The sequence below is a fragment of the Netta rufina genome (genome assembly GCF_964035555.1).
Source record: "Netta rufina genome assembly, chromosome: 1".
In the NCBI taxonomy this organism is placed as follows: Eukaryota; Metazoa; Chordata; class Aves; order Anseriformes; family Anatidae; genus Netta; species Netta rufina.
Genome location: NC_140123.1, coordinates 81,098,165 through 81,124,390, shown reverse-complemented (window position 1 = coordinate 81,124,390; position 26,226 = coordinate 81,098,165). Strand labels below are relative to the sequence as shown.

Below are 26,226 nucleotides of genomic sequence, written 5' to 3'. Positions count from 1 at the left end.
TAGTCAGTCCACAGAAAGCCTCTGTTGTTCCTGCTATATCCCCAGGGAGTGACAGATATGTTCCTTGTGGTCACTAATACTATTTCTCAGCTGTCTCTAAGGGCTGCTGAGAGAAACATACCAAAGTTTCTCCTCCCGTGAGGTTGTAGGTGCTACCTTGGTAATATTCACAGGTAAGATAGGTGGAGGAGGTGAAACCAAGAGTGAGGATAAATTGTAAGGTACTGATGTGGCAGTGAGGCAGTAATACTGTATATGGTGGTTTTTCATCTCTTCTGGTCTCATTACTAGCAGGTGTACATCATCACAGTGACCACAACGCTTGTTACTAATTATTGGTTGTCTGTGTGGAAATTGGGTTCCCAGGCTGCTTGTGACTCATGACAGGAAGGTGGACTTCCACGACAACCCGCAAGAAGTTCTGCCTCTTCATTAGGTTGTCTTCTTGTCTCCTTTGTGAACCACATGAAAGGCCTCTAAAAATTCACTGAAGTCAATGTAGTCGTCTTTGTTGTAGTCGATGCTCTGGGCGAGCTTGTCAATGGAGGCATCGTACGCCTCAATTCCCAGGTGAGAACTGAAGATTCTCCAGGTCTTGCGGAACTCATCAAAAGAAATCAAACCTAAAGGAGACAGATGGCAGATTGCTTCTTCCAGTGCTGTTTCCCCTTCCTACGTGCATGCACACTCCTTTATTGCAAGACAGTTACCTGCCTACCAGGGCTTGCGTGATTTTTTTGTGATTTCCTGGTTGAAGTACCTTTTTACTGCAAGCAAGGAGCTAGCGCTTTCAACAGTGGAATTAAGAAAGCAGTAAATACTGAGAGTGCGAGGAGAAGGGAGAAAAAGCCCCCAAAAGTGACACCAGTACTGGAAACTGAGTATGTGAGATTTTTTTTTCTTGAATTAGGCTCTGTGCGCTGTCCCTTATATGGGTACAGCCTGACTGCTGAAATTAGTCTTCACTAAAGTGGAAAAATGACATCACCCCTGGTACCTCTATATATAGGAGCCTTAAGGAGGAAACCGTGGGGAAAGATAAGTAGTAGAGGCTTCCTAGGGCTGGTGCTGTGAAGTTACAGGCACTTACCTGAATGATCTTCATCCATGATGTTAAAGATTACCTCCAGCTCTTTTCTGTATTTGCACAGCGTTTCAACCAAAGCTGGCTGAACCTGGTGTTGAAATCATACACAGGAAAGCATTCAGACCTTGGGTTTGAGTAAGCTTAGCCAACAGAATACGTACTATACAAATCTATTTTCCCAGTTTAACTTGTCAAATACTAGGAAAAATTCCTTATGCTTGAGTTCCAAGAGATGATATTTTGTCTTGCCCCGAATCAGCTAAAACCTGTCCCTTCTGGGTGAGGGGATCCTGTGAAGGAACCTTTCACACCTCCTACCTTCAGTAATTATTTGTGGAAATATTGATGACCTAGGGAAAATGGTGGGTGTCATGCACTCACATGAAATGTTCAGTGTTAGAAAAATGGTGGTGAGAGCTAAGAACCAAACCGCTGAGCAGTCGCCCAGTAACAACTGGGCTCTGAAGCAGAGACCTCAGCTATAGATGGTCAAACATCTCCAGCCCATCTCCAACTGTGACTTCATCCTACAGGTGCCAGAATTGGTTCTGTGCACATTTGCAAAGCTGCTCCGAGTGGGATTCATCACATATCTCCTCAGCTACCTTATCTGAATGCCCTTGAGAGTCACCGGAAAGTAGGAAGCAGTTCTAGCGTGTGATTCATCCAACCTATTTTAAGAATCTACCTTAGCAGGGAATGATGATTCGTGCCCTAGAAGTACTTGTTTCCCTCCAATGACTATAAAAGGAAGCTAGGTAACTAGTTCAGATGTAGATGTCTACCGGATTGGCCAAAGCACTGTCTTGTGCCTCAAATTGCAAAAAGCTCTTCCTCCCAGATTTGCAAAGAGGCGTTTTCCTCCTTACCTCTTCTGTAGATTGAGCTATTTCCATATTGTGAAAACACGACATGTAGTCAACTTTTCCATCTGGATCTGTCTTGGCTAAATGGGGCAGCAGTGTCCTCCAGGGCAGTTCCAGGCAGAGGACAGACTCCATCGCTGCTGCCCAGTCACTGACAGAAATGTTGCCTGCCAAAGGGGTCAGTTCATGGTTACATTTGGTACATGATGCAGCACAAATCAGACACTAGCATGCCTTCTGACTTTGTTTAAGAGGTCACAAAACATGAACATTTTCTCCTAATGCTGGGGAATAAAAATATTCTTAACAGTGAGCAGCAAGGTCAGACTAAACATTTCCACAGGTCCCTTCCAACAGCGACAATCTTGTGATTCTATTGTGATGGTCAGCGTGCTTTAAAACTTCTGGAGAAAACCAAATTTTTCTATGAAGAGCACTTCAGATTTGAGCTGAGTTGCATCTATAGAGATGTATGGCTGAAAAGTCAACAAGGCAGGAATATGTTGATCGGTTGCTCAGCAGCCGGAGAACCAGCACCAACGCCTTATCAATTGCCATTTTAGGGGCACAGATGACAACCTTGTCAGGTGAGAAGCCATCGGGAGAAAAAGCTGTATTTGTGCCAGAAGTCATCAATGCCTTGCTCCTACATAAAAGGTTCATCTACCAATTTATTACTGACTTTTCTTCAGCTGATGCATGACTGTATGTCCACTAGTGGGTGGCCTAGCCACCCTACTCAAAGAGCCCCCAGACTCAGGAGACCAGTCCTCCTTCATCTGAGACCCCAGTTTCCTGGCTGACATCTTCTGAAGATGCTCCCGAGTGAAGGTGATGACTTTTGAGCTTCTGGAATCAGATTTCCCTGCCCAAACTCTCTGCCCAGCGAGCTTCTTTCTTTGCTCACGTGTTCCAATTCTTCCCTTCTTCATACTTAAACCTCCCACCCCACCCTCCAAGTTGCTTTCTAAGGATAAGCATCCACGACTCACATCTTCTGCTGGGAGGAGTGGGAGTGTGTCACCAACCAGCCTCGGGCCAGCAGGCCCCCATGCACACATAAGAGGTGGCGTTACCTGTGTTGTCGCAGTCATACTTTTCAAAAGCCTCAGTGAGCGTAGACCTGTGAGCAAAAATCCTCTCTCGTAAGATTTGCAAGGCAGAATGTTCAATTGTTTTCATCCTAAGAGGAAAAAAAAAAAAAAAAAGCAAAGCTGATCATTAAAGGATTTTAATCCTCCAGCAATTTATGCTTTTCAACACTCATTATCAAATTCTTCTGTTCTTGAACGTGCAGTGTCATCAGGGTCATCCTAAAAGGCAACACTGGGGAAAAACAAAACAAAGCCCCAGAAGAATAAGCTGAACTTAAGAGATAATCAAGTTTATGCAGGTAATTCTAAGCTGCTTTGCTTTAGTAAATCTGACCACAGTGCTAGGCATGGCAAAGCTGTAATGATAAACTTTTTGGACTCCATTCATAACAGGATTTCTCCAGATTAACACTGCAGCCTTAAAGCAGACCTGACAGACAGGCATAGGCTCTTTAGGAGTCCCTGACAATCGTCTGTTCTAAGCTCTTAATTACCTTTGGGAATTTCTCAGGAAACTAAGTCAGAGCACTCCAAATACATTTTTGTCTTCTGTATTAATATTTAAATGGGAAAAACAGAAAAAGGAGGAAAACAGATGCCTGTCGAAGTAAAATGAAGCTACAGATTTACAGCAGGTGCTCACGCTCACTGCACACATGAGGATGCATCTTTACCTCTCCCAGTGGTTCTGCTTGTCTGTGCGCTCGCACACTTCATACTGTACAAAACGAGGAATCAGATCCGGGTTCAGTCGGATGTACGCTCCCCTGTTGCTCCCCTCTTCATAATAGTTAGAGGCAGAAAATATAGTGATAACCTGATCGTAGGAAAAAAAGAAACTGTTGGCTAGAACAACTCCTGGTGACACTGATTCCTAAAGCTGATCTTAGAAAAACCTGCAGGTTACAAAATGAAGTGTCAACATGTAAAACCAGAAACGATGTCATTCACCAGACTGCTTGCACTTTCCAAGTCAGAGCTCCAGGCGTGTGTTTTTGGCCTGTCACAGTTTAGAGGGCAGTGTGATAGCACACTGTAGCAGAAATGTCTAAGAGAGGTGTTTTCAGGATTCTTGGTGGCATCTTGATGCAGCATGTCAGCAAGCAATGCCAGAAGAGAAACGAGTTAAAAGGCTTCTAAGAGTGTACGAGCATCTCTTACGCTGTATTTACACATAACTGTCCTAAGGGATTTTGTTGATGTTCATTTGTTTTCACATGAGTAATGAACTAGTCCCCACTCCCTGAAGCTGTAGAGACTTCTGTGTTTGTCAGAACACCGTAATTTGTTCTAACATCTACTTATTTAGCCCAGGATTTCCCCAAACCCATTTTGAAGAAGTCGCTCATTTTCTTAATTAACTTTGCAGACAAATCTGTGGATGTACCCCTGAAATTCATGGGAGACCTCTGCTTTCCGTGGCAGCACCTTACCTTCCCGCCATGAGTGAGCTCGTAGCCTTCCCGCTTAAATTCATGGGACCTGATCAACAGCTTCAGATTATACCTCTCAAACAGCCTGGCAGTGGTGTCAGGGCCAAAGTAACAACCTCCTCCGCGGCGCTTGTTTGGGACGCAGCCATTCTGCATTCTTGGATCACTCCAGAGAATGTCCATGACCTGCAAAAGCAAACTCAAGTGAGGACTGATAGTAGGCAAGGACTGACGGGCTGTGTGTGCCTGGACTAGGGACATCAGCAAAAGCCCCCACAGTACAGGGAGAAAACACACCTGAGCTAACAAGGTCCTCAACAGGCCTCCCATTTTCTTCTTTCAGTAGTGCACTCCTTTGGGCTAGGACCTCTGTTCCACTTTTCTTACAAACCATTTTCTACAGTTTGCATTACCTTTTTTCAGACGAAACATCTTTTCAGTAATGTGCCTTCTTTCACAGCTGAGGTTTCCAGACTCTGGTAGGTGCATCAGGAACGGTGCGTGGGCAAAGAGAGCAAAAGCTGCCTGTGCACGTGAGAGGCATGTCCTGCTTCTCAGCACAGACCTGACAGACACCTGTGTCTGGTTTTACCTAAACTAAGCTTGAGAATACCTGCTCAATACGTGGCAGGAGTTGCCTTTGGCTTTATTGCCTTTGGTTAGCTCATGTTTCAAAACAAGATTTCACCTATCAGCATTTTAGCAAGATCGAGACTTCAGGATGAATTCTCAGGGCTTAAGCGTGCTAATTCCAGTCAGCACTAAACATGGGGCAAAATGCATCTGTTCAAGCCTCACTGGAAAAAGTTTACACAAAAACATTTACTTCCCATTTGTTGGGGAGTGTCAGCTTTGGGGGAGCAACTACAGCACTCTACGTTAGGTTCTAGGCCAGATCTTGGGAAATCACATTTTCTGAGAGAGACTTGCTCTATCTCTAGAGGCAAAACAAGGCTGCCTACTCCTTAAAGCAGCTGTCTGAAGGGAAGCCCAGAAAAAAAAAAAAAAAAAACATATCCACAACTCAATTTTGAGCTTGTAAATTGCTGTGCAAATTAAGCTTTCCAAATTGTCACAATTTATTAACTTACAGCATGGCATGGGCTCCGTATTGCCTCTAATATTCAAGGGGAAACTAACAGCCAGAGGACAAAAACTCCCTGCTCTGAGTATTCAACCTTTAGGTCTCAGGAGCTGGGTTTGTTTGGACTCTATCAGCATTCAGCTGCCAAAACCACAGCCAAAAAAAGGTGTGTACAATCACATCGATCGCCAAATCTGACCTATTTAATTGACAACCACATATGTACAAACAGATGTAACCACATGAGGGCATGCAAACACACCTCATACAGAGCAGTTTCCTTCTAACAGCTAGGAACAGAAAACACTGTGTAAATCCTCCTTCCGAGGCTTAAAATCACAAGCCTTTTTTTACCAGCTGTACAAAATCATCTGAATAATGTATAGCTGGCTAGTATACTCCCCAGAACGATGTGTTACTGACACAAACCCCTTGGACTAAGACATGCCGTCTGAACAGAGCCCCTGCTGCTGCTGAGCAGGGGTCTCTGTGCCTGTCTTTGGTTTCACCTACTTGTTTCCATTCCTTCAGGGTGGGCCCTGGCTGCGAATTTGGGCAGGAAAGCTCAGTGAAGCCCGATGAGGAGAGCCTGCGTGTTTTCCCTGCGCCATGCTTGTTGGCAGCACATGTGCTGGGTCTGCCTGTTGGAGCGCCCTCCTTTCCTTGCTCCTCTCTCTCTGGCTGTGGTGGCCGCATCAAAGATTTCAACTTGAAAACAAAAAACAAAACTGATCAAACAATAAAACCCCACGGCATATTGGAAGAGTTACCAGAACACAACGATACAGAAGCACATCCATTCCCCCTTCCCATACGCAGCCTTTAAGTCTTGTGATGTCCTGAGCTCTCCTGTTTGGTGGATGCTGCAGGTGTTTGCACCTGCGGGCATCGTGCTTCACATCTGCCAGGCACCAGCCTGTTCAGCAGCACTCTCGTGTTCCTGTCACGAGACCTCGCTCATCCCAAGCCACACTCAGCCACCAGGTCTCACCGTACAGCAGGGCCAGCACTTGGGCTCAGGGTGGATACTTAAGTGCCCAGCTTCACTAGAGACTGAAAATATGCAGGTATATTATACTGAGGTCAAACCACACTCACTGCTGCTCTCACACAATAGCGTGCTGCTAGGTTAATTTGGCTGAAATCAATGTATCAAAGTATCAGGAGGATAACCATACAGTTCATAAGGTATTACTTCAGTCCCTTCACTGTTAAATAAATTTAACCTTCAATATTTACAGACATCTGCTTTTTTGGAGTCCCGTGCTGTGGCTCCATGAATGCCCATTCATACAGACTCCCCCAGGGAGTATCTTTTCTTCCCTTTGGATATTCTCTCATACTGTCTCATCTTCAGACCATCACTAGAAAGTTTAACTATTTATCAAAGAAAATGATGCAAAAAATGATTCCCCGGAGCACCGACCGGCATCTGAAGACCTGTCGGTTGCCAGCTGTACCAATTAAAAGCCCTGAGTGACTGTGCCCTGAGCTGTGGCCCAGGCACAGCCGCTTCAACCTGCTACTTGTGCAGCTCATGGGTAGGCAGTGCCTCGGTAACACACCCATCCCTGCCTCAGGGAAAGCGTGGGAAGGACTTGGCTCAGGGCTGAGACACCTGTATCCATGCCTAGGCACCCAATTTCAGAGTGCACTGGTTCAGCCAGCAGGGCCTGGGCGCAGATAACCAGGCGTATTCATCGCTCTTTTTAACATCCTTGAGAAACAAACTGGGCTGCAGCTGGCTGATGGGCAAAACATTTCTTTCTGCGCTAGGAATCACGAGGGTGAGAGCAGCAGCTCTGGGTTGCACAGCCGCAAGTGACAAGGAACACATTTCAGCTGCTTAAACACTGGTGTCTTGTGCCATCTGGGGTGCTCTGCCATGTCTGTCAATTAGCACCAGGAAAACCAGACCTGGAGGAGAGCAGCAGAGGAGACCTGTGAAGAAGACTTTGTGCAGAGGCAGCCAGAGGCCACTGGGAATCCCCCCAGGCTTTGGCAGTGCTTCCAGGAACAGCACCAGAGACCTACATCTGTGCAATGGCAAGACCTGGATCTCCACCAGATCTCCTGGATCTCCACTGAGTATGAGGAGCCTAAGCACCCAGCTTACAAGCAGGTACCTCTAGCTGTATAAATCTTCCAGACCAAACCCCACGCAATTTTCCACTGATTTGAAAAAGATGTGTTTGTTCATTCTAGAAAATAAATAAATAAATAAATAAAAATGGATGCCTCTGTCTTCTAAATTTATGAAAAGCAGCAGTAGTTTCTGCTTTCTCAAGGCCAGGTCCCAAGGTTTGCTCCTGCTGGAAGGACGCTCCCACATGTGGTGCCACGGGCGCGCTGCAAGGTGCAGAACGTCCCACACAAGCAGATGGCAGCAGCACAGCCCAGGGAAACAGGCAGTGCTAAAAAGATGTGGTTAAACTGATTTCTGAAGTGTTTAGAAATGCCTGAGAATTACGTACTTCTCATACTTTCTGGCTAATGTGTTATCACTGCAGGAAGGAGTATCTAAAGTGTCTTCAACTATTTTAAAGTCAAAAGACCTATGCCATTTTACAGCAGCCAAACAATTGGCTCCCAAGACCTACTGAAACCTCCCCTTCTAAAGACTGATTTTGAAGAAAACAAGACCTTTCTTTCCTTACATGCCTTATAAAGTAGCCATTTCCTTTCCTCATGCAAACAACTTGATCTTAGCATTTGTATTGCTAAATTTTTTAAAAAATATAAGAGTAACCCCACATGAATACACTCCCTTACCTTATTTCTCTCAAGTAAATATAGGAAATTCAAATCTGTCGTGTCTGAAATTCCTCCGTGTAGGATGAGTACTTTTTTATTAATTAAAGTGGCAAGGGGGAGCCAGCTGAAGACATCTTGCAGAAGATACAAAATTACCTTCGCGTGGACCTGCAAAGTATACTCTTGGGTTAGATCCTATTTCAGATAGATTCTGTTGCTTCTAAATTCAAGATTTTGCTGAGGTGTCTGCAACTGTCTGTACAAACAGTTCCTCCCAGGGGACACCCCAAGTTGCAACACCGACAAATATGACCTGAAATTTACTCTAAGAGCCATTCAAAAGTCTCTCCAGCACTTCATTTACCTCTCCGTGTGCTCATGAGTGGCCTCACCAATGCTATTTACTTCTTCCCACAGATCACTGAGCACAAGATGTTACCACTTTGAATTGTGTTGTCAGTTATGCCACTGAAAATCCAAAATAATTTTAACTACATTACTAAACTCATTCTGCACTATACCTAAATAATCTGGTTGGAAGTTTCCTTGTTCAGACATTTTTCATTTTACATGTGGAAGACTAAAAGAAAATACAGAAAAAGTAGGAAGAATCTTACCTTATACTTGCTCAAAACTTCATTGCTGAAGCCATATCTGAAAATAGAACAATGTCATGAACTGTGTTTTAGTATGCCCTTTCTGCACCATTTTCCACGCTACAGTGATTGCCAGGAATTTTCCAACCCTCTTTTCCTCCTGTCATTTATGTCTCATCTCAGTTTAAAAGTGCATTCTTCTGTTTTATCTCAATAATTGAGTTAAATTGATTTCTTGTGCATATAAGGGATCAGAAACAGCGTCCAGACCAATCATTTTAAGCAGCCAATTTCCCATCTAAATGTAATAGCGTAGCAGTTTTACCCTTTAGATATTAGAGAGAATTTTCAAAGGAACCTAACCAATGTTGTGTAAAAATTCCCTCAAAACCTGCATGGACAGCATCATCTATCATGTCCATTCCCCGTTTTTGGGAAGTGACATCTTAGTCTGAAGTTAAGCAGTCTCAGCTCCTGGTTTCCTGGTTCCATCATACTACACTCGTGTCTGTGGCTATGCTGTGGAAAAAGCCTATAATTAACTAAAATATAGTCCTTCCACCCAACCCCTGCTCTGGTACTCGGGCAGCTCCAATGAAACCACTGACTTCAATGGGCTGTGATTATGTCAGAGACAAGAAGTGACTCCGGTTTGAGTGTCTGTGCGTAACAAGGATGTACTTGGCTCCCCCTCACACATCTTGAAGATGCAAAGCTCCACCTGAATACCCAATAAAACATTAATTATGTTTTAGAAATCAGATGTTGGCACAGTGGCTAAAGCAGCATTCAAAAAGCTCCAACATTTCCAATAATGATCAGATACCCCCTCCTTTCCATCCCCTAAAACCTACCTCAAGTTTATGACATAGTCTTCATGGTTTCCTCTATTCAAGTGTACATCATTGGGGTAGATAAGAAGAAATGCAAACAGGATTATAAGTATTTCCATAGAATTTTGCCCTCTGTCAACAAAATCACCATTAAAGACATAAGGTTTTTTTTCTGAAGGTAGACCATTCTGCAGAAAGAAACAAAAACAAGGACATTTTGAGACTGTTATGCTATTGTAATAAAGGAAATATCATTTCTAATGAGAACTCCTTGCTATAAAACTTGGGAAAAAAAAAAAAAAAAAAAAAACAAAACATAAGCATAATACAGAACTCAGAAACACAGCATTTATTTCCACTGCTTAGAACAGAAATCTCCAAATCAGACATCCTGTATGAACCATCAGAGAAGAGACGACCTCTCTGATGGTTCTTATGATGCTGCCTCTAATCCATTCCTCTGCCTATTAAATTAAATTGAAAGGGACCAGTAGGAACATTATTCTTGTAATAAAACATACTTTTCTCTTAATGCAACTGCTGCCGGGAAGTTGTGCACTTGCAAATAGAAGGGAATCACTCATTTTGAACAGATGACAAGAACTCCAGAAATTATCTTCTGACACAAGTCTGAAGGTCCTTGCATTTCCTTACACAGAAGAAAGTGGATTTCAGATATTTACATTTTTTGCAGTCTATGCTTCCAGAACTACAGTCCGAACCTTAATACAGAGATGTGAAGAAATTCTTTTTTTTTCCAATTGCTTTAATCCTGAAAGCATTACTTGACTTTTACTCATACTTGCACTTTGCCAGGGGTGCTGTTAAAGACATACCAGGAAGCTTCTGCACCTGGAAGACTGCATGTACAGGTAGTTTTTATCTTTTTTTATTATTATTATTATTATTTTTTCCCCTGAAGATACAGAGCAATGCTTTATTGTGAATGGTGGCATCAGAAGCTACTCCTGTGAATTGCTGGTACGTGCTGTTAGATCAGTTATTAACACTCAATGGGTGCCATCAGCTTACACAAACTATAGCAGCAGCCACGTGTAGCTTCATTTCCAGTCACGAGTACTGGAAATATCATTTCACTCTTGGCTTGCCAGGAAAAAGAAACTGCTGCTTTTACAAATGGTGTGCACAAGAACGATCAACAGAGCATCTACAAAACCATATGACCACTGCAGAAGCCACTCTGAGGAGGCCGGGCAGCACTGCAACACACCCAGCCTCCTGAATGAGGCTGTGTCAGACCAGGAGATGGACTGATCAAAGCTTTGCTTTAAAACCCACTGCCCAGCAGATGGTCTGTGTGCACACAGCCACGCCACAGCCACCATCCCCGTGGAAGGACAGATGTGCTGATGTGCTCTCCAGCCTCTGCCCTGCCTCCCCTGCAAAGGCTTACCCACAGCTCGTAGTTTTAAAGGAGAGTTTGTTTTAACTTCTGGCTCCCATGAGGAGTTGTGGTTCTGTTCCATGCTTCTGCAAAGTTTTTATTTCCTTTTCCACAGTTCCAACTAATAAGAGCAACAGCAAATGAAAGGCTGTTGCAGCCCCAACATGTCAAAGAGGTGAACAAGGCGCTCTGATGATTAGCAGCTTGCTGCTGGGCATCGTTACTGTATCGGCTGGGTTAGTGATTAATTAACTTCCTTTTGTTGTCTGCATTCTCTGCAGCTCCGGGCTATTCCTACCCCTAGCAGCTATTTAACAATCTAACCTAGCAGTACATATTTGAAAATACGAGTGTTTCAAGGAACTCCAGGAAATGCTGTAATTTGACAGAGATTAATGCAGTGACCGAATGGACTTTACAAATTGGCTATTGAGATAAAAAAGGAATTCTCTGAGCCTCACCCTCGCTGGGTCTCAGCGTTACATGTGCTGTTGTGCCCAGCACTGTGCTGGCTGTGCTTTGTCCTACTGTGCCTGAGGTTTGGGGGCTTGTCCCAGCACCGTGACTCCACCACGCGCTCTCCTCTTCCTCAGCTGCTTGGAAATGAGGACAAAACATCTGCCCACTGCATAGGGTCTGCTGTGAGGGGAGGGACCCCGAAGCCAAACAGCAGCTGGCAGCATGAGCACTGCTGCCCAGGACTGGGGGGCTGGCTCTGAAGTCACTACAATCAGCACTTAGTCCTCACTCACACGTTTTTCTTAATTATTCAGAGATAGCTGCAGCAGTTACCTCCAGAACAGCTATTTTTTCCCCCCACAGGTCTGGTATGTGAAACCGACCTGAATCATACTCTGATTCTGTTTCAATATCCTGTTCCAAAAAGGAAGATTGCATAATTAAAATAACAGCTAAAAGGACTGGCTATATGTAATCAGTTAATAAGAAAAGCAGAGGCCTGCAGAGGCCTGATTATGCTTCAGCAGGCTTCAGGTACGCACTTGGACAAAACCACCAAGTTTCCATCCAGCCATGTCAGATAAAGGGTAGCAGCGTTGGAAGCAGAGGGGAATTACATCATTGAAACACCTGGTTTAGCTCTTTTCAGTCTCCATTCAGGGCCGAAGAATGTGTAAGGATCAGACACAAACCCTTTCCTCCGGAAAACTCAGATCGGAGAGACTATCTGCTAAATGAAAGGTGGTGATTCATGCCAAAGATAAATGGGAAACTAAATATAGGAAAACTCCTGCACCTTCGGTTAAATATACAATGGTGAAAAAGATAGCCTGGAGCTCCTTTTTTTTTTTTTTCACCTCAGTAAAAGAGAGTTATGCTTTTTAACTTGAAAAGTGAGCAGCTGTTTAAGGATATGGAAAGGACATCCAAGGTATTTCCATTTTGTGCAGACTATATGGTTGCTTCCAAGGTTTCAAAAGCTTTTAAACAGATAGCACCCTTTTTTGTTTCCTGTAAACAAACAATAATGAAAAACACCTTTATGGGCATCAGTGGAAGGGCCCAAGAAAGCTTCTGCATTATCTGCTTGAGGACTGAAATTATCTGTGGTATAGTGTCACATCAGGAACTGTTAGCTCTGGATTTTAGACCTCACTCAGCATGGAATAGGAAATGTGGGCTGGATGTGGTAGACACTGCAAGGAATTCTTTAAGTTCATGCTCTAGCTTGACATTTAGGAGACAAATCTCCTGGATCTCCTCTTCCACGGTGAGCAGGAGGAGAAGGAGAAGGAAAAGCTATGACAAAGGCACCATTCAAGTTGTTCTGGGGTTTATGTGTGTGGTAGGTGCACACACATTTACAGTTCTAACAGTGATAAAAACTATCAGACAAATCCATGTTCTCAATAACAAAAAGTCAAAATGATATATCACAGGCTGCCCACTTACCTTATAAAATATTAAAAAAAGATCATCCAGATTTCCATGCAAGTCTCCTACAGGAAACAAAAACATATATGTCCTCTGTTACCAAATACATGGAATTATAAAACTGGAGTTATAAAAACTAGTCCTAAGAAGTTTTTCTCCATGCCTTCTTTAGTAATTGGCATTTTCCCTAATAATTTGCCTTGTATTGGGATTATATCAGCTTCATGTTAAGGTACACGCTGAAGTTGCCTAATAAAACCAGGCAATAAAACACTTAAAGAGTACACAATTGTTTTGCATAAAGTTTCTGTCCTTGCAGCTGGATCTGAAGATCAGACCTGTCACACAGGTAAAGGTTTGCTCAGGGAAATGGAGGTAAGATGAGCAAACACAATATCAACCTGGAAAACAGATTAGTATTTCAGAGATATGATAGACTTCCACATACCAACAGGTTTGAATTTACCAAGTAGCCTACTGTATGAAGCACAATCAAGCATCTGTCTGGTTCAGAGCCAGGTTTTGATGACTACTGATGGAGGGAGCGTCCGTGCCTGTACACCTTGGTGCAAAAGCCACAGGAGCAGCAGAGTTGTCCCTTCCTGAGGTTTGTTTTGGAACAGGCAGGGGGACCTCACCCCCCTGCACTGTCAGCTCCCCACACCTGTGGCTCACCACCCTGAAGCCACAGAACTGCCTGAGAACAGGCTTTCTCCACCAATGGTTAAGAAAATGATTTAGTGGGTGATATTGGTGGTAGGGGGGTGGTTGGGCCAGATGATCTTGGAGGCCTTTTCCAACCTTAGTGATTCTATGAAAAGATAGAAGGGTCATTTCTAACCATGTCCATATGTCTTCTGTGCAACTTTTGGTTGATGATGAACCTGCTGGAGTCACTCTAAGGACTCCTTTGGGCCATGATAGATTTTAAACACGTGTGGGCACAAACACTTCACATGCGTGTTCAATTTGCATTATTAGTTTGAAATTAGAAGGAATAGAAGAAGGGACAGCTTATTTTAAGGACATCAAGACTTTTGGACCAATTAGGTTTAAAAACCTGCTTCCCTCCCATATCTATCTGGCTGCAAAAGCTGTTAGTGTCAATGGCAGGAAGGGGAGCCCTTCAGATGCTGCTTGCACAGCACAAATGAGATGCAAACAACAGGAGGGATGTTTTGATTCACACCAACGTACTGTAGTGAGCAAGCATGACTCCATGCTTCCTCAGTTTGGAGAGGTATTTTATTTGGTTGGTTAACAAATTATTGTTTGTACAGATCATTATTTAAAGAAGCCCTTTCCTGGTAGTTGAAGTTGGTGCACAACCACATCTTACAAACATCAGTTACTGTTTCACACGTGTTGCAGTGCCCTTCCCTACACTGCTTTACCATTACACACAGCACAGACACAGCTGTCGGAGCTGATGCCACCACTGCTCTTCTGTTCTGCAGCTACTGCTTCCTGTGCCGTGGCAGCATGCTGCGTCCCTTTGCTCATAAGTTACAAAAACATAATCAAATAGACGTGCAATGAGCTCTTAATTCTTCACCTTGTGACATATCGTTCTGTGAGGCTAATTTGTTCGTTGCATGAAGACTGATGCATCCTCTTGGGTCCCTTTAGAAATGAGGGTTTATTTATACATTTCAATTTGTTCATGATAGTCATGCTGTCTATGAAAGGTCTTGTTTGCTGCTCCTATTACACCCACATTAAAATCATCAGTGCGTAAACTATCGTGGTAAAGTCTTTTTCTCAGTCAAAGGACCAAGCACTGAGAACCACAGCCAGTGATCACAGTACTTAGTGGCACTTTAGAGCTGGAAGTGCAGCAATATTTAAGCTGCACTGAAGTATTAATTGAACTAATACTGACTCATTCAGAAACTTTTAACAAGAAAAGGAAAGAGGAGGAGAAGGACTTTTTTAAAATACACTCCGTGTAACTCAGGAACATTGTTTTGTTTGGTTGGTTTGCTCCCATGTATGCATTGATTACAAAAATAATAAATGCCCAAAGCAGTTATCTTCCTTGGCATCTTACCACAGATGGTTATCTCCTTGGAGTAGGAAACCGAAACAAGGTTGATATTTGGCTTCTCCTTGAGAACCCTCCTGGTTTCACATAGCAGCTTCAGTACGTAGTGGGCATGAAGCAGCTATGAAAAAAAAAAATCAGGGAGAAAAGGAAGGCTTTTTAGGAGGAGCAGTAAAGACTGCTTTATTAGCACTACACACATATTGCCAAGGAAGCTGTATCAGATTATTTGTACTACAGATCTCCCTTAAATATGGTTACAGACTGCATGGTTTAGTGCTGGAAATTAGGAGCGTTGGTAGCTTTGCACTTGCTTAGTGAGCTTGCTGTTCATATTTTCCCATTTTATTTCTAGTGTACCATTTCTACTCTTCCCATCTACAGAAATGGTAAGCGAGTGGGTAATGCGGCACTCAGAATCATTGCTTAAGGTCATCTGTTCAAAGTAACTAAAAAAAAAAAAAGATGTGCTTCTAAAAAGAAAACAAAACAAAAACAGAGGCCATAAATGGTATTTCAGCAAATTGCACAAATACCAAGGAGAGGGAACTCCAGCAAGGGTTGCCTTGCTAATGCTCATTGTGAAGATGTTACGAGAACGGAACACTCAGCCTTCAGAGATTGCTCCTTTCAGAAGGGATGCAGCTCCTGTAAAAGTGCTCTCCTGGTCTTCCCTGCTAATGCTTCTTACGATAATTTGGTCAGTAAGTGATTTTTAAGGCATTTAATTCAAACACAGGTGGATGAGCTACAGATTGACTCTTCGAGATTAATGTTTTTAAGACAAACAAAAAAGGCCAATTGCCTATAATAATTTCCTTACCAAAATGCCAGCCACAACGAGGTGAAGTCTGGGTAGGCTCATTTATCACGCACTTTATATTGTGCTACTTTTAAGATAAGTCTCCACAGAAAATTAGGGGGGGAACAAAACATCATTCGGTAAATTAAAAGCAAAGTAAGACCCCTTATATAACCCCAAAGTTATCCCTTATATACAGTATATTGTTAAGATCACGAGTTCAAACCAAGCCCTTCCAAGTAAAGCAGTGGCAGCCAGAGCTCACGAGATCTGTGCTAGCACGTTGGCCACACTTAATATTCACTCTCCCCACTGCAGTGGGGTCTTGCACACTGGAATGAGGTGATTAATCCCTGCAACTAAATTCATCTTTAAGGAATGGGGGGAAAGTGAATCAAACCTGGGAACTGAGAATTGGTGCCTTGGGTTTTATTGGGTTAGCTCCCAACCTGGCTGGATTCCTAGGACAGCTCACCACGTGCCTGTATGACCACTGAGTGTTAGCAGAAAAGAGCAGTGGGATGGAAAGGAAGGCAGAAATATCTCTTTGAGCACCAGTTTAGCCTTATAGTCAACTAACTGTGGGGTTTCAATCTGACAGAGAGGTAAAACAAGTAAAACAAATGAAAAAAAACTAGTTGCAATGTACCTGTCCGTTCTTGAAGGCATGAAGAAGAGCATTGGCATCTGCAAGAGTAAGGGGGAACGAGAGCCGTGGTCCGCAGTAGGAGTCTGGAACCTCAATATTTTCATATTCAGTTAGATATGAGTCGACCTCATGAGAAACGGAGGGGCTGATGGAGGTGTCAGCAACTGCAACGAGAGGGAAGACAAACAGGAATGTGGAAACTCCAGCAGTCTCACAGGGGGCTGTAACAGAGCGACCAGAAGCGGTGGATGTTTCTGATGCTCTCCCTGCTGCAGTATGGGAGCAGCCAGCTCCTACCTCCTACAGGGGAGCAGCTCTGGGTTTCCCCAAACTGACCCACAATGCTAAACAAACCCAGAAACAAAAACAAACAAACAAAACCAAAACACAGCCTGTCACAGGCTTTCTCCTGCCCCCACACAGCAAGGAGATTCAGAAGGCGATCATCCAGGGACTGTCACCTGCTTACAGTTCAAGATTACACGGTTAGTACCAGTTTTTAAGGAGTTGCTTGTGCTGCTTTTATTTTCTATGTTAAAAAAGCCAGCAGCCAAGCAGTGTTCCTTCACAGCAGAGTGCACGGCACTCCCTTCTGATATGAGGAGACAATGCCAGCTCTTGGGTGGCTGCCACAAAACCACTGGAAGACCTAAAGCAAGCAAAGCCAGCTTCTCATTTTCCTGAAGATGGAGAAAGCAGGAGTGTTGCTAATTGCTTCAAGCCAATATTTTCTTGCAAACCCTTTATACATAACTGAGAGAACAGCTGATTTCACTGTTTGCTCCCTGCAGACTGTCTTTATCATCTCTTATTCTAAGGGAGACACCCAGAGCCCTAGAGGACGGTGTTCTGCAGGCTGCTGTTGCAGAGCTGCTTGTGTGAGGTGGAAACTCTTTTTGCTGGGCTGACGGTAAGCCTTCTGTAACCCTGCAACTGGAAATGCAGATACGTTATTTGTTGCTGAAGGAATACCTGTGGCGGTGACTCAGAACGCACAGCAGCCAAAACCTGCATGTGGCCTCATAAATTCCGAGCTTCATAAAGGCCAGCTTGTCTTTCACCGGCATAAAATTCACGTTAAAGAAACAAGCAGATAAAAAGCATCCTTTTTACCAGCCCCGGATTTAAAAACAAAACTGTTTCTCCTCGGCTGCTCTGCTGCGAGCCGATCGGCACCCTCTGTGCGCAGCCGTGCAGAGGGACGCGGGCTGCAGGGAAGGAGGAGGTGTGCAGGGCTCAGAGCTCCCACCAGGTCCTGCCCGGGGGCTCTCCTCTTGTGACTCCTCCAGTGTCAGCGGTCTTCTCAGCTGCACAGACACCTGCCCACGCCTGCTCCCTCTCCATCCCTCCCATCCTGCACCGCCTCGGCTCCCTTCTGGCAGGTGTCCAGGCTGGGAAACCCAATCTCCTTCCCTGCAGGGCACAACTCTGCAAAGCACACCCTGATTTCTGCCTCTGGATGAAGAATCAAAAGGCAGCCGTGGTCATTAGCCGTAGAGTGCTCTTACGTCTCCTCGGGCAGCCTTTCAGCTTGATTTTCAGGCTCCTTCCCGCACAGGGTGTCTCACCCGGGAGCAGTCAGCACCTCTTCCACTAATGGATGTCCTAATGCAGCCTGGGGATTAGCGTGTGCTGGCCCCTACTCGCAGACCCCACAGGGCTGCCAGTGGCCATACCCCACATTAAACAAACACAAAAGCTCCAGGCACTGATGCACCAGATGCCAGGTTAATGGCAGATGGACCAGGAGCCCAAGAAGAGGATGAAGATTTCCTTTGTGCCCCAAGCATCTGTTCCTTCATCCTGCTCATGGTGTGGCAAGCTGCAGGCTGTGGCTTATTCCCCACTGCAGGAATCACTCTGTGCAAAAAGCTTCAGAAGGTTGTCAGTGCTGTACGGGAGCTGTGGTGGGGTGCGAAGCTGCAGAGAGCAAGACTTGCTCAGTTCCTTTTTGAAGAATGACTCTGGGAGGTGGCCCAGGGACCCTGAGAGGCACAGCCAGGGCTGCCTCAGACTCCCAGTCCCAGCACTTTGCCCAGAACAACCTTCTCACCCCTGGTGTGCACACAAAAGAGTGAGTAAATGGGTCACCTTTCGCTGGAAAAGCAGTTTTGTTCATCTGACTGGAGATCTCTCGACTGAAAGGCTGAGTAGGTACACAGATTTTTTTTTGGTTTTAATGGAGGGAGAGAAGTGTAGGATGGAAAACATTTTAATTCTTACTTCCTGCCAACCCTTGGGAAATAGCCTTTAATCACCAGCAGAACAAGAACAACACACAGCTACGTAATATCCCAATTGCAACTCCAACTGCACCGACATCTTAAGCAGGACGAGAGGATGAAAAGAGCTTCAGGGTACAACACAAACAATCACATCAAAAGCACTACCTTGTTAATGACACGGTGACTGCTTTCTTTCTCTGAAAAAAACACATTCTGAACAAGCAGATTCCAAGATGAATAGAGGAGTCCTGAGGGGTTTATAATGTAATGAAAAACAGGGATCACAAAATCTTCAGGCAGCTTTCTCATCGTGACATACAGAGAAGAGCAGGCAGCCTGTGCTCTGGTAAGAATATTATTTGCTATGTTCTTGGAGAAGGCTTTTGAACAATGTGCTATCGCCCTCATTTAAGTGACCTGACACCAATGAAAAAAAAATAAATTAAAAAATCAGAGAACTGTGGGTTTTAGAAAATACTTGGGAATGGCAAAGCTAATTTGAAAGCTTTCTGCTTGTTATGTTTACGCTCACAGCGGCTCCCATCTTAAGACCATGATCCAGCAGAAATGGAAGCAGTTCATTAAAGAACCTCTCTGTTTGGCACAGGGTTTGCTTAAATCACTGGCGTAGGCACAAGTACTGCAAAGGTCACTCGGCGGCACAGGCAAGCGAGAGCTTGCAGTGAGGAATGCACACGGCCAGCTGTTGGACAAATTTAACCACAAACCAGGCAACACAAGTTCAATATGCAGTTTCTCAGTCTGAAAAATCCTTTGTGCAGAAGACTGTGGTCTGCTTCTGTATTAAACACGTATCTTACACAATCTTTCTGTGTCATTTTTGGTGTTGCTGGAGGCACCTCAGTTGTGTTAATCCCTTCTGTCAAAATAGGCATGGTTAAAAAGGTGGATAAATCGCCTTTTACAACAAGCAGTTGTAAAATTCCCTTTTAATATGATAATGAAAGTAGAGATTAACACTGTTGTACCAAATCCCAGACCTAACACCAGAATTTTCTTCCTTGCTCAGGTGAAAAAGCTGAACTGAGGTCACCATCAGCACACAGAAGCAGGTGAAGTGAGCAGTGTTTTATTTTCTTTAAATTTGCCACTTCCTTCCCAGGAAGTTAAATGACTTTTTGCAGAATAAGATGATAATGGAAAAAAAAAAAAATCAAAGGAAGGACAACTGTATCATCTGTCTTGGCTTTGCAGCAAGGCTCAAATGTAATTTCTTTCTCTGCAGAGCACAGAGAGGCACTCTAAGGTATTTAAGAGAGAAAGGCTACAATTTCTAATGGTTGTCGTTAGAACACTGAACCACTTACAGTTTTGGTGATGGTTTTAGCCTGCTATCAAAGTGCCTTGTGCAAATTTTAATTGGTGTATTCTGTGGCTGGACCAGATGAAGGAGAAAGTATATTCTTTTGTAATTGAATAGGAAGGGGGCAGCCTCCTTTTTAACAGGGCTGAGATTAGATCTTTTCTCAATTTGTTCAGGAAGTCGGTGTTCATTTTCTGGCTTTGAGAAGTCACTTTCAATCTGTCCTTCTGTCGAGTTTGACTTAAAAGTAAGTTTTGCCCAAGCATCCCCAAACACTTCCAAAATTAAAGATTAGTAACCATCTCAGTTAAAGCTCAGATAAACATTTATCCCCAGCAGTTTAAATGTATTTCATTTTTTATCATTGACATACTGGTACATTTTGTAGCAAAATCTAGACTAAATTAAGTTTAAAAGTGGTCTAAAACTACTTTAGGAAAAAAAAAATAAAGAAAAAGGAAGAATGAAACCACCTCTTTGTTTGATTACACATGCCCTAAACCAAGTAGTCACACTTTTTCTACATAATCATGTCTCATAGTCTAAGAAAAACATGCACAGAAAACTGCAAATTGGGCAGTAAGACTAGCATGAGAACAGCTCAGTGGCAGTGACATGTAAGAAAGCTCTCTGAGCACCTCTGAGCGTTCTTATAGAGGACAACGGGGATCCATTCCTGTCTGACATCTTGACTCACTGCACAGATATTGACTGGAGTCAATACTTAAAATTCTTACCAAATTCAGCAATATTTGGGAAAGGAAAGCAAATCTCATCCCAGCATGTGCCACAGGCTGTAAACATTACATAGAAAATTAACTTCTCTCACATAAGGTTTTCAAACAGGATCCCCATTTGACTTTGACTTTTATCCTTACCTGCATCAGGACTAGCATAGCGCTCCAGCATGAATGTGAAAAAGCTGGCTAGCTGAATAAGGAAGAGAAAAGAACAAACACATACTGATCAGTTCAGGGGGTCCAACAAGCATTAACATTCTCTTTCCTTAGTCATATATTAGCAGTCTTACATGTAGAGGGATCTGTGACTCTACTGTATGTTCCCATAGCATCACCACTAAAGCAGCAGGTTGACATTATTTGAAGACATACAAAATTCCAGGCCTACATCAATGTTGTTTATTTTTTGGGGTGTAATTCATCTTGCCCATCATCCAGAATATTTGCTTAGACTTCCTTTACAGTCGATAGAAAGAAACAGCCACTATTCACCCAATTCACTTTAGACTGATGCTAGATTGAACACAAAGCCTTAGAAGTTCCTAATACCCAGTACTGTCCCTGAAGGAAGCCTGGGCTGATGTACTGAGAGATTGATATCTCTATTTCCCTCTTTCACATGTCTTGCCTTGCTGACTCATTTCAGATCACCCATAGCGCAATGACATGCAGTCCCTGGCAAACACAGCCATCCTACAGGAACTTCTAACCTAGATGTGGTTGTATGGGCAGATGGGTGTCCTACAGCTTACGTAGTTTTATATACACACACACACACACACACACACGACTTAACTAGTTCACGTGTGAGACAGGGAACTGGTTTTATTATTCAGGACACAGCTTTGTAGGGAGAAACAGTCTCGTGCCCATTTTGTTTGTGTTCTGGGAATAACACAGCTGCTTGTACAGGAAGAATTGAGGATTACAAACCTGTGCTTGATCTTGCTCATCAGCATATTCGATTGACTGAAAAATATTCAGAGAATAGCAGCGACTGATCTCTAGCTGGGCCCTTTTAGAGCGGTACCATTTCTGGATGAGAACAGCAGCTTTAATTGCTGTCAAAAGAGAAGGCAATGGATCAGTGCAATGAAAACACACATTACCTTTGCAGAACTTTGCAGACAGATGACAAATTCAGTCCATTGTGCACAGTCAACATTACGATGGAGGTCTGTAAAAATAAGACTGAAAAATGTTTTCTGATAATGAATACATGATGCATCAATTCTCTCTGTCTTGAGGGACAGATCCCAAACTAGCTGACTTGCTCAAGCCTGTATTATTAGAAACCTTCCCCATTTCTTTGTCCTGAAGATAGTAAGCATATAAGAAGTCTGCCATGTCCAGCTGATGGGCAGTATGTGGGTTTTGAGAAGGTAAGGAAAGAAAGATCAATTTTGCCTACTAATAAAATGTATTCCTTTACCAAGCTGCAGTAAAAAGCTTCAGACTTTGCAAGCTGTAACATGAGCTTCGTGTAATGACAAAGCTTGTAAGAACCTCACTTAACAGAAAGTTTTTGCCTGCCCAGCTATATCAGCAAGCCACAAGAATACAGATCTTGGGATAAAATGTTTACAAATGGTATTGTACATATATATTGATGTACACAGTATTGTTTACAAACAGCCTTTGCCTCCAGCCCTGCAGCTAATATGTCTTTTCAAGGAGCTTCAGGGCTACTCACCCTTAACAGCTCAGCATAACACACACACAGAAAAAGTCTTTATGTTTTTGATCTTGGGGTAACAAGTCAAAGCAGCTGCAGGACAATGCTATCAAAGGAATAAGGACCAAAGGAATACACTGATCTGAGCTCCTGACTCTGGCAGGAACCACTGCTCATTTCTGAGCAGACATGATCAGGAGAAACAGGGGAACAAAACCAAGATGTTCTCCAGAACTCCAGGGTTTGATACAACCATCGCTGCACAGCACTGCTGCTTCATGAAAGAGAAAGAAGAGGAAACTAAAAACAACACTTACATCCTAACACTAATATGCTGGTATTTTACTACAGTTGCTAAAATAAACAGTTGATACTAAAACCAAACCAAAGCAATGAATAATAGCCAACAGCCCAGACTAGTGCTTATTTTTTTTTCTTGCAAAACAGCAAAGAAAAGCTCTGCACTAGAGGAACAACAGTTTATACTTGTCAATCATTTCAGCTGATTGCACATACCAGGGATTATAAGAGTAGGATGAGTGGCACCCTCTGAATGGGAATATTTTTTTCTTAAATTGACAGTTACACAAGTAAAGAATAACCTCTGTGGAGATGTGATTCTATTAATATGTATAGCACTATAGATCTTATTTTTTTTAAATAAAAATCTGTACAGGTGCCATAGTAGCATGTTGTTTGCTTATTTTACCACTAACAACTATGTGGCACAGTTAAATTGCTCAAGTTTTCTAGTCCAGACAAGGCCGAAATCAGCAAGGACTCCCATCCTACAGATATCATATCCCTCCTAGAAAAATCCCCTGCTTGAATGAAGTGCAATCCTTATACGATTAGGAGCACACTCCCCACCCTGCATAAGCTCTGGGATCTCTCTTGTGTTCTGTCCTTTCTGGAATTCCCCTCACCCCAGACCTGACAGCAAGGCTGTCATCTTTTCTGTTTAGACAAGTCCCTAAGGGGGCAGAGCAGAGCCACCAGCACAGAAATTGATTTCCAGCATCAGAACCATGAAACTCCCCATTAAATGCCCTCTGGGTTGCTTAATGGCTGGGCCCTGAGCACTTGCAATGAATATTGACAAATACGGTTAATGTTGCAAATCTAACAATATTTGCTCTCATTTTTTAAAATTGTACTTATTACAGCACTGTTATTCTCAGGACTAAATTGGAACATGATTTTCACACTAGGCTAAACTGCTTCTGCAAAATAAATCACCAGTTGTGGAAGATCTCTACACCACCAAGTATCCATCAAATGTATGTTATTAATGCATTAGAGGGATGTACAGCCTCAGACTGCAGGTATAATGATGGTTTTGCATAATTTGGCTAGTGCTGAAGAGCAAAAAGACTACCACCAGCAACAGGAGAGGACAAGACATTATGAAACAATGGAGAACAAGGAAGAATTTCAGGCCAGACTTACCTGGCAGAAGGTCAGTTTGGGGATTCACTGTAGTAGCTCTGTTTCATTGCATTCATTTCATTATCACCCAGCAGCAGGGAAATGGGAGCAGTTTACCCAGGAACCTCATGTTGTGCACAGCCACGAAAGGCCCCCCTCAATCCCATACCCTATATGCTTTGTCAGTGCCAGAGTGAGTGAGCACGTGCCTGAAATTTAACTTCTGTTCTGTATCAATCTTTTCCAACCCAATGTGTAGATGCTACAGGTGCTCTGCAGTTGCCTCCTGACCTCAGCCAGCATCTGAAAACTAGGCACTCCTTTAAATAAAGAAAATTTGGGGGAAATTATTTTCTCTGAACAAGCATTTGACAACAGGGCTATGGGGAAATACTATCTTGCAATCTTCTTCCTGTGGTACAGAGAGAACACCTCTGACATGGAGATGATGGGAGCGCTCACCTTTTTCTGACTTGCTTTCTTCTCTGTCTTCTATGGAAGCGTTGCACCCCATGTCTGTAACGATGTGCTCCATTGCCTGGTTTTAACGACTGCTGGTAGGAAGTATGTGTCTCTCGCTGTTAGCGTTGCATGCATCGCTCATGTTGGTCCTTCAGCCACGAGGAGGGCTCCTGTGCTCCTCTTCTCACTGCTAAGAGGAGGAGGGGAAGGAGAGGAAAAAAAAAAATCTTGAAAACACAGACTGTAAAGCACCTACAGCTCATCACTAATGACTTCACAGCACGCCCCATAAAAACTGAACTAATAAACCACACTCATTTTTTTCCCCCCAGATCTGATCACCATCAACTTGCACTCAAGACAGAGGAACTCAGAGATGAATACAGTTTGCTCCCGACATGTTAGTTGAAATGTTAACGTGCACTGGGGATTTCTTAGTCCAAACCAAAGCCTCACTACTACAGACAAGTAATGAGACAGGCATGTTGCTTTTTATTCTTGTGATTGGAAAATTGGAGCTGTGGAATACTAAGGACTTGAAACTACATCTGATGTTACTACAAACAAGCAAAAAAAAATAATAATAAAATAAAAATAAAACAACAAACGCCAGTGCTCTTAACACTGCTCATTTGAAAAGCAATCTTAGCATCCCATTTACCCCTTTATCCCTCAGTGTCCTAAAGCTGTTTATCATTTATTTACAGAGAGAAGAAAGTTTTCCCATAGATTCTAGATGAACAGAACCTCCCACCACAGATTTATACACAATAAAATCATAACCACCAACCACTTTACAAGGAGAAACAGTGGCACGGCAAATTGCTTCACAATCAGATTTAATTTAAATAAAACATCAAATTTTCTGTTGCACCTCTATAGAAACATTCTAAAAAGACCCCTGATTTCAATAAATAAGGTATATTTTGTGATGTCTGCCACCTTCTAAGTTAATATTTATTTCAGGAAAGATGAACTTTAGGTTTGGGTGTTTATGGACTCTGCTTTTCTTTCCTCTGAAGGGAAACTGAAATCCAAAAAAAAGTGTGGTTGTATTAATTTTGAGCCAAGCAATGATTCTGACAGCACCAAATACAGCACTGATACTGCCAATGGCTCGACTTTTCTCTCCAGACCACTGCTACTGCCCTGAGCACCACCTCCTCACACGCCCTCTGCAGAGAAAGAGGAGCCTTCACTAGACCATCTCAAACCAGCCAGTCACGACTTGAGCTGTGATCTGAAGACCAAGACCAAACCAGAGCTTACGATCGCAGCCTTGCTGCAGCAAGACCACCTGGCAGGGCAGCGCATCCTGAGCAACCGGGGAACGTGAGCCCCAAACAGAACCACCAGTGCCCTGATGACCCAGGCAAGTGAAGGCCATGGCACCCTACTTGCTACCACTTGGGCTTCTCTCCCAGTCGTCCCCGCTCTTCCCTCCTCCTACCCCTAAATTCTTTGACTTCGATCATCATTGAGTGAAGGAATAACAAAGACAGGAACAGAAGTTTTCTGCTAGCAGCAGGAAATGAAGCCATACGCTCCAAGCCTGGGGAAGCATCATCTTTGGTCCCAAATGCCTGTATCCTGAAGTGGACATAGCCAACGTTCAACCTACTGCCTTGTTTCCTGATAGCTTCTCAGGTGGCTACAGAGCTGCCCTGGCAGCCAGCCCACATCTCCAGATCCACAGCCTCATCTACTGAAGCCTCCAGCACAGCATCCACCCAGGCTCAGTGAATTCTCCTTCTGCTCTTCTGATCAGACTACAGGACCATGAAAAATCGGAACAACCCACTGTGGAAAGAGCCAGTGTCTCCCCCGGACAA

General features: G+C 43.5%; 1 protein-coding gene across 1 annotated transcript; it reads right to left on the bottom strand.

Annotated features, from left to right (window-relative positions):
• Positions 1 to 432: 432 nt before the first annotated feature.
• PPEF1 (protein phosphatase with EF-hand domain 1) lies at positions 433 to 24,467 on the bottom strand (the record flags this gene model as incomplete). The annotated part of the gene is made up of 16 exons (XM_084289034.1): positions 433 to 623; positions 1,091 to 1,175; positions 1,957 to 2,120; positions 3,030 to 3,136; positions 3,722 to 3,864; positions 4,481 to 4,666; positions 6,078 to 6,272; positions 8,337 to 8,486; positions 8,936 to 8,972; positions 9,769 to 9,935; positions 13,064 to 13,110; positions 15,096 to 15,210; positions 16,541 to 16,704; positions 20,968 to 21,019; positions 21,763 to 21,890; positions 24,395 to 24,467. The coding sequence occupies 16 exons, from the start codon at positions 24,465 to 24,467 to the stop codon at positions 433 to 435; spliced, it is 2,004 nt and encodes a 667-aa protein (XP_084145160.1).
• Positions 24,468 to 26,226: the final 1,759 nt, after the last annotated feature.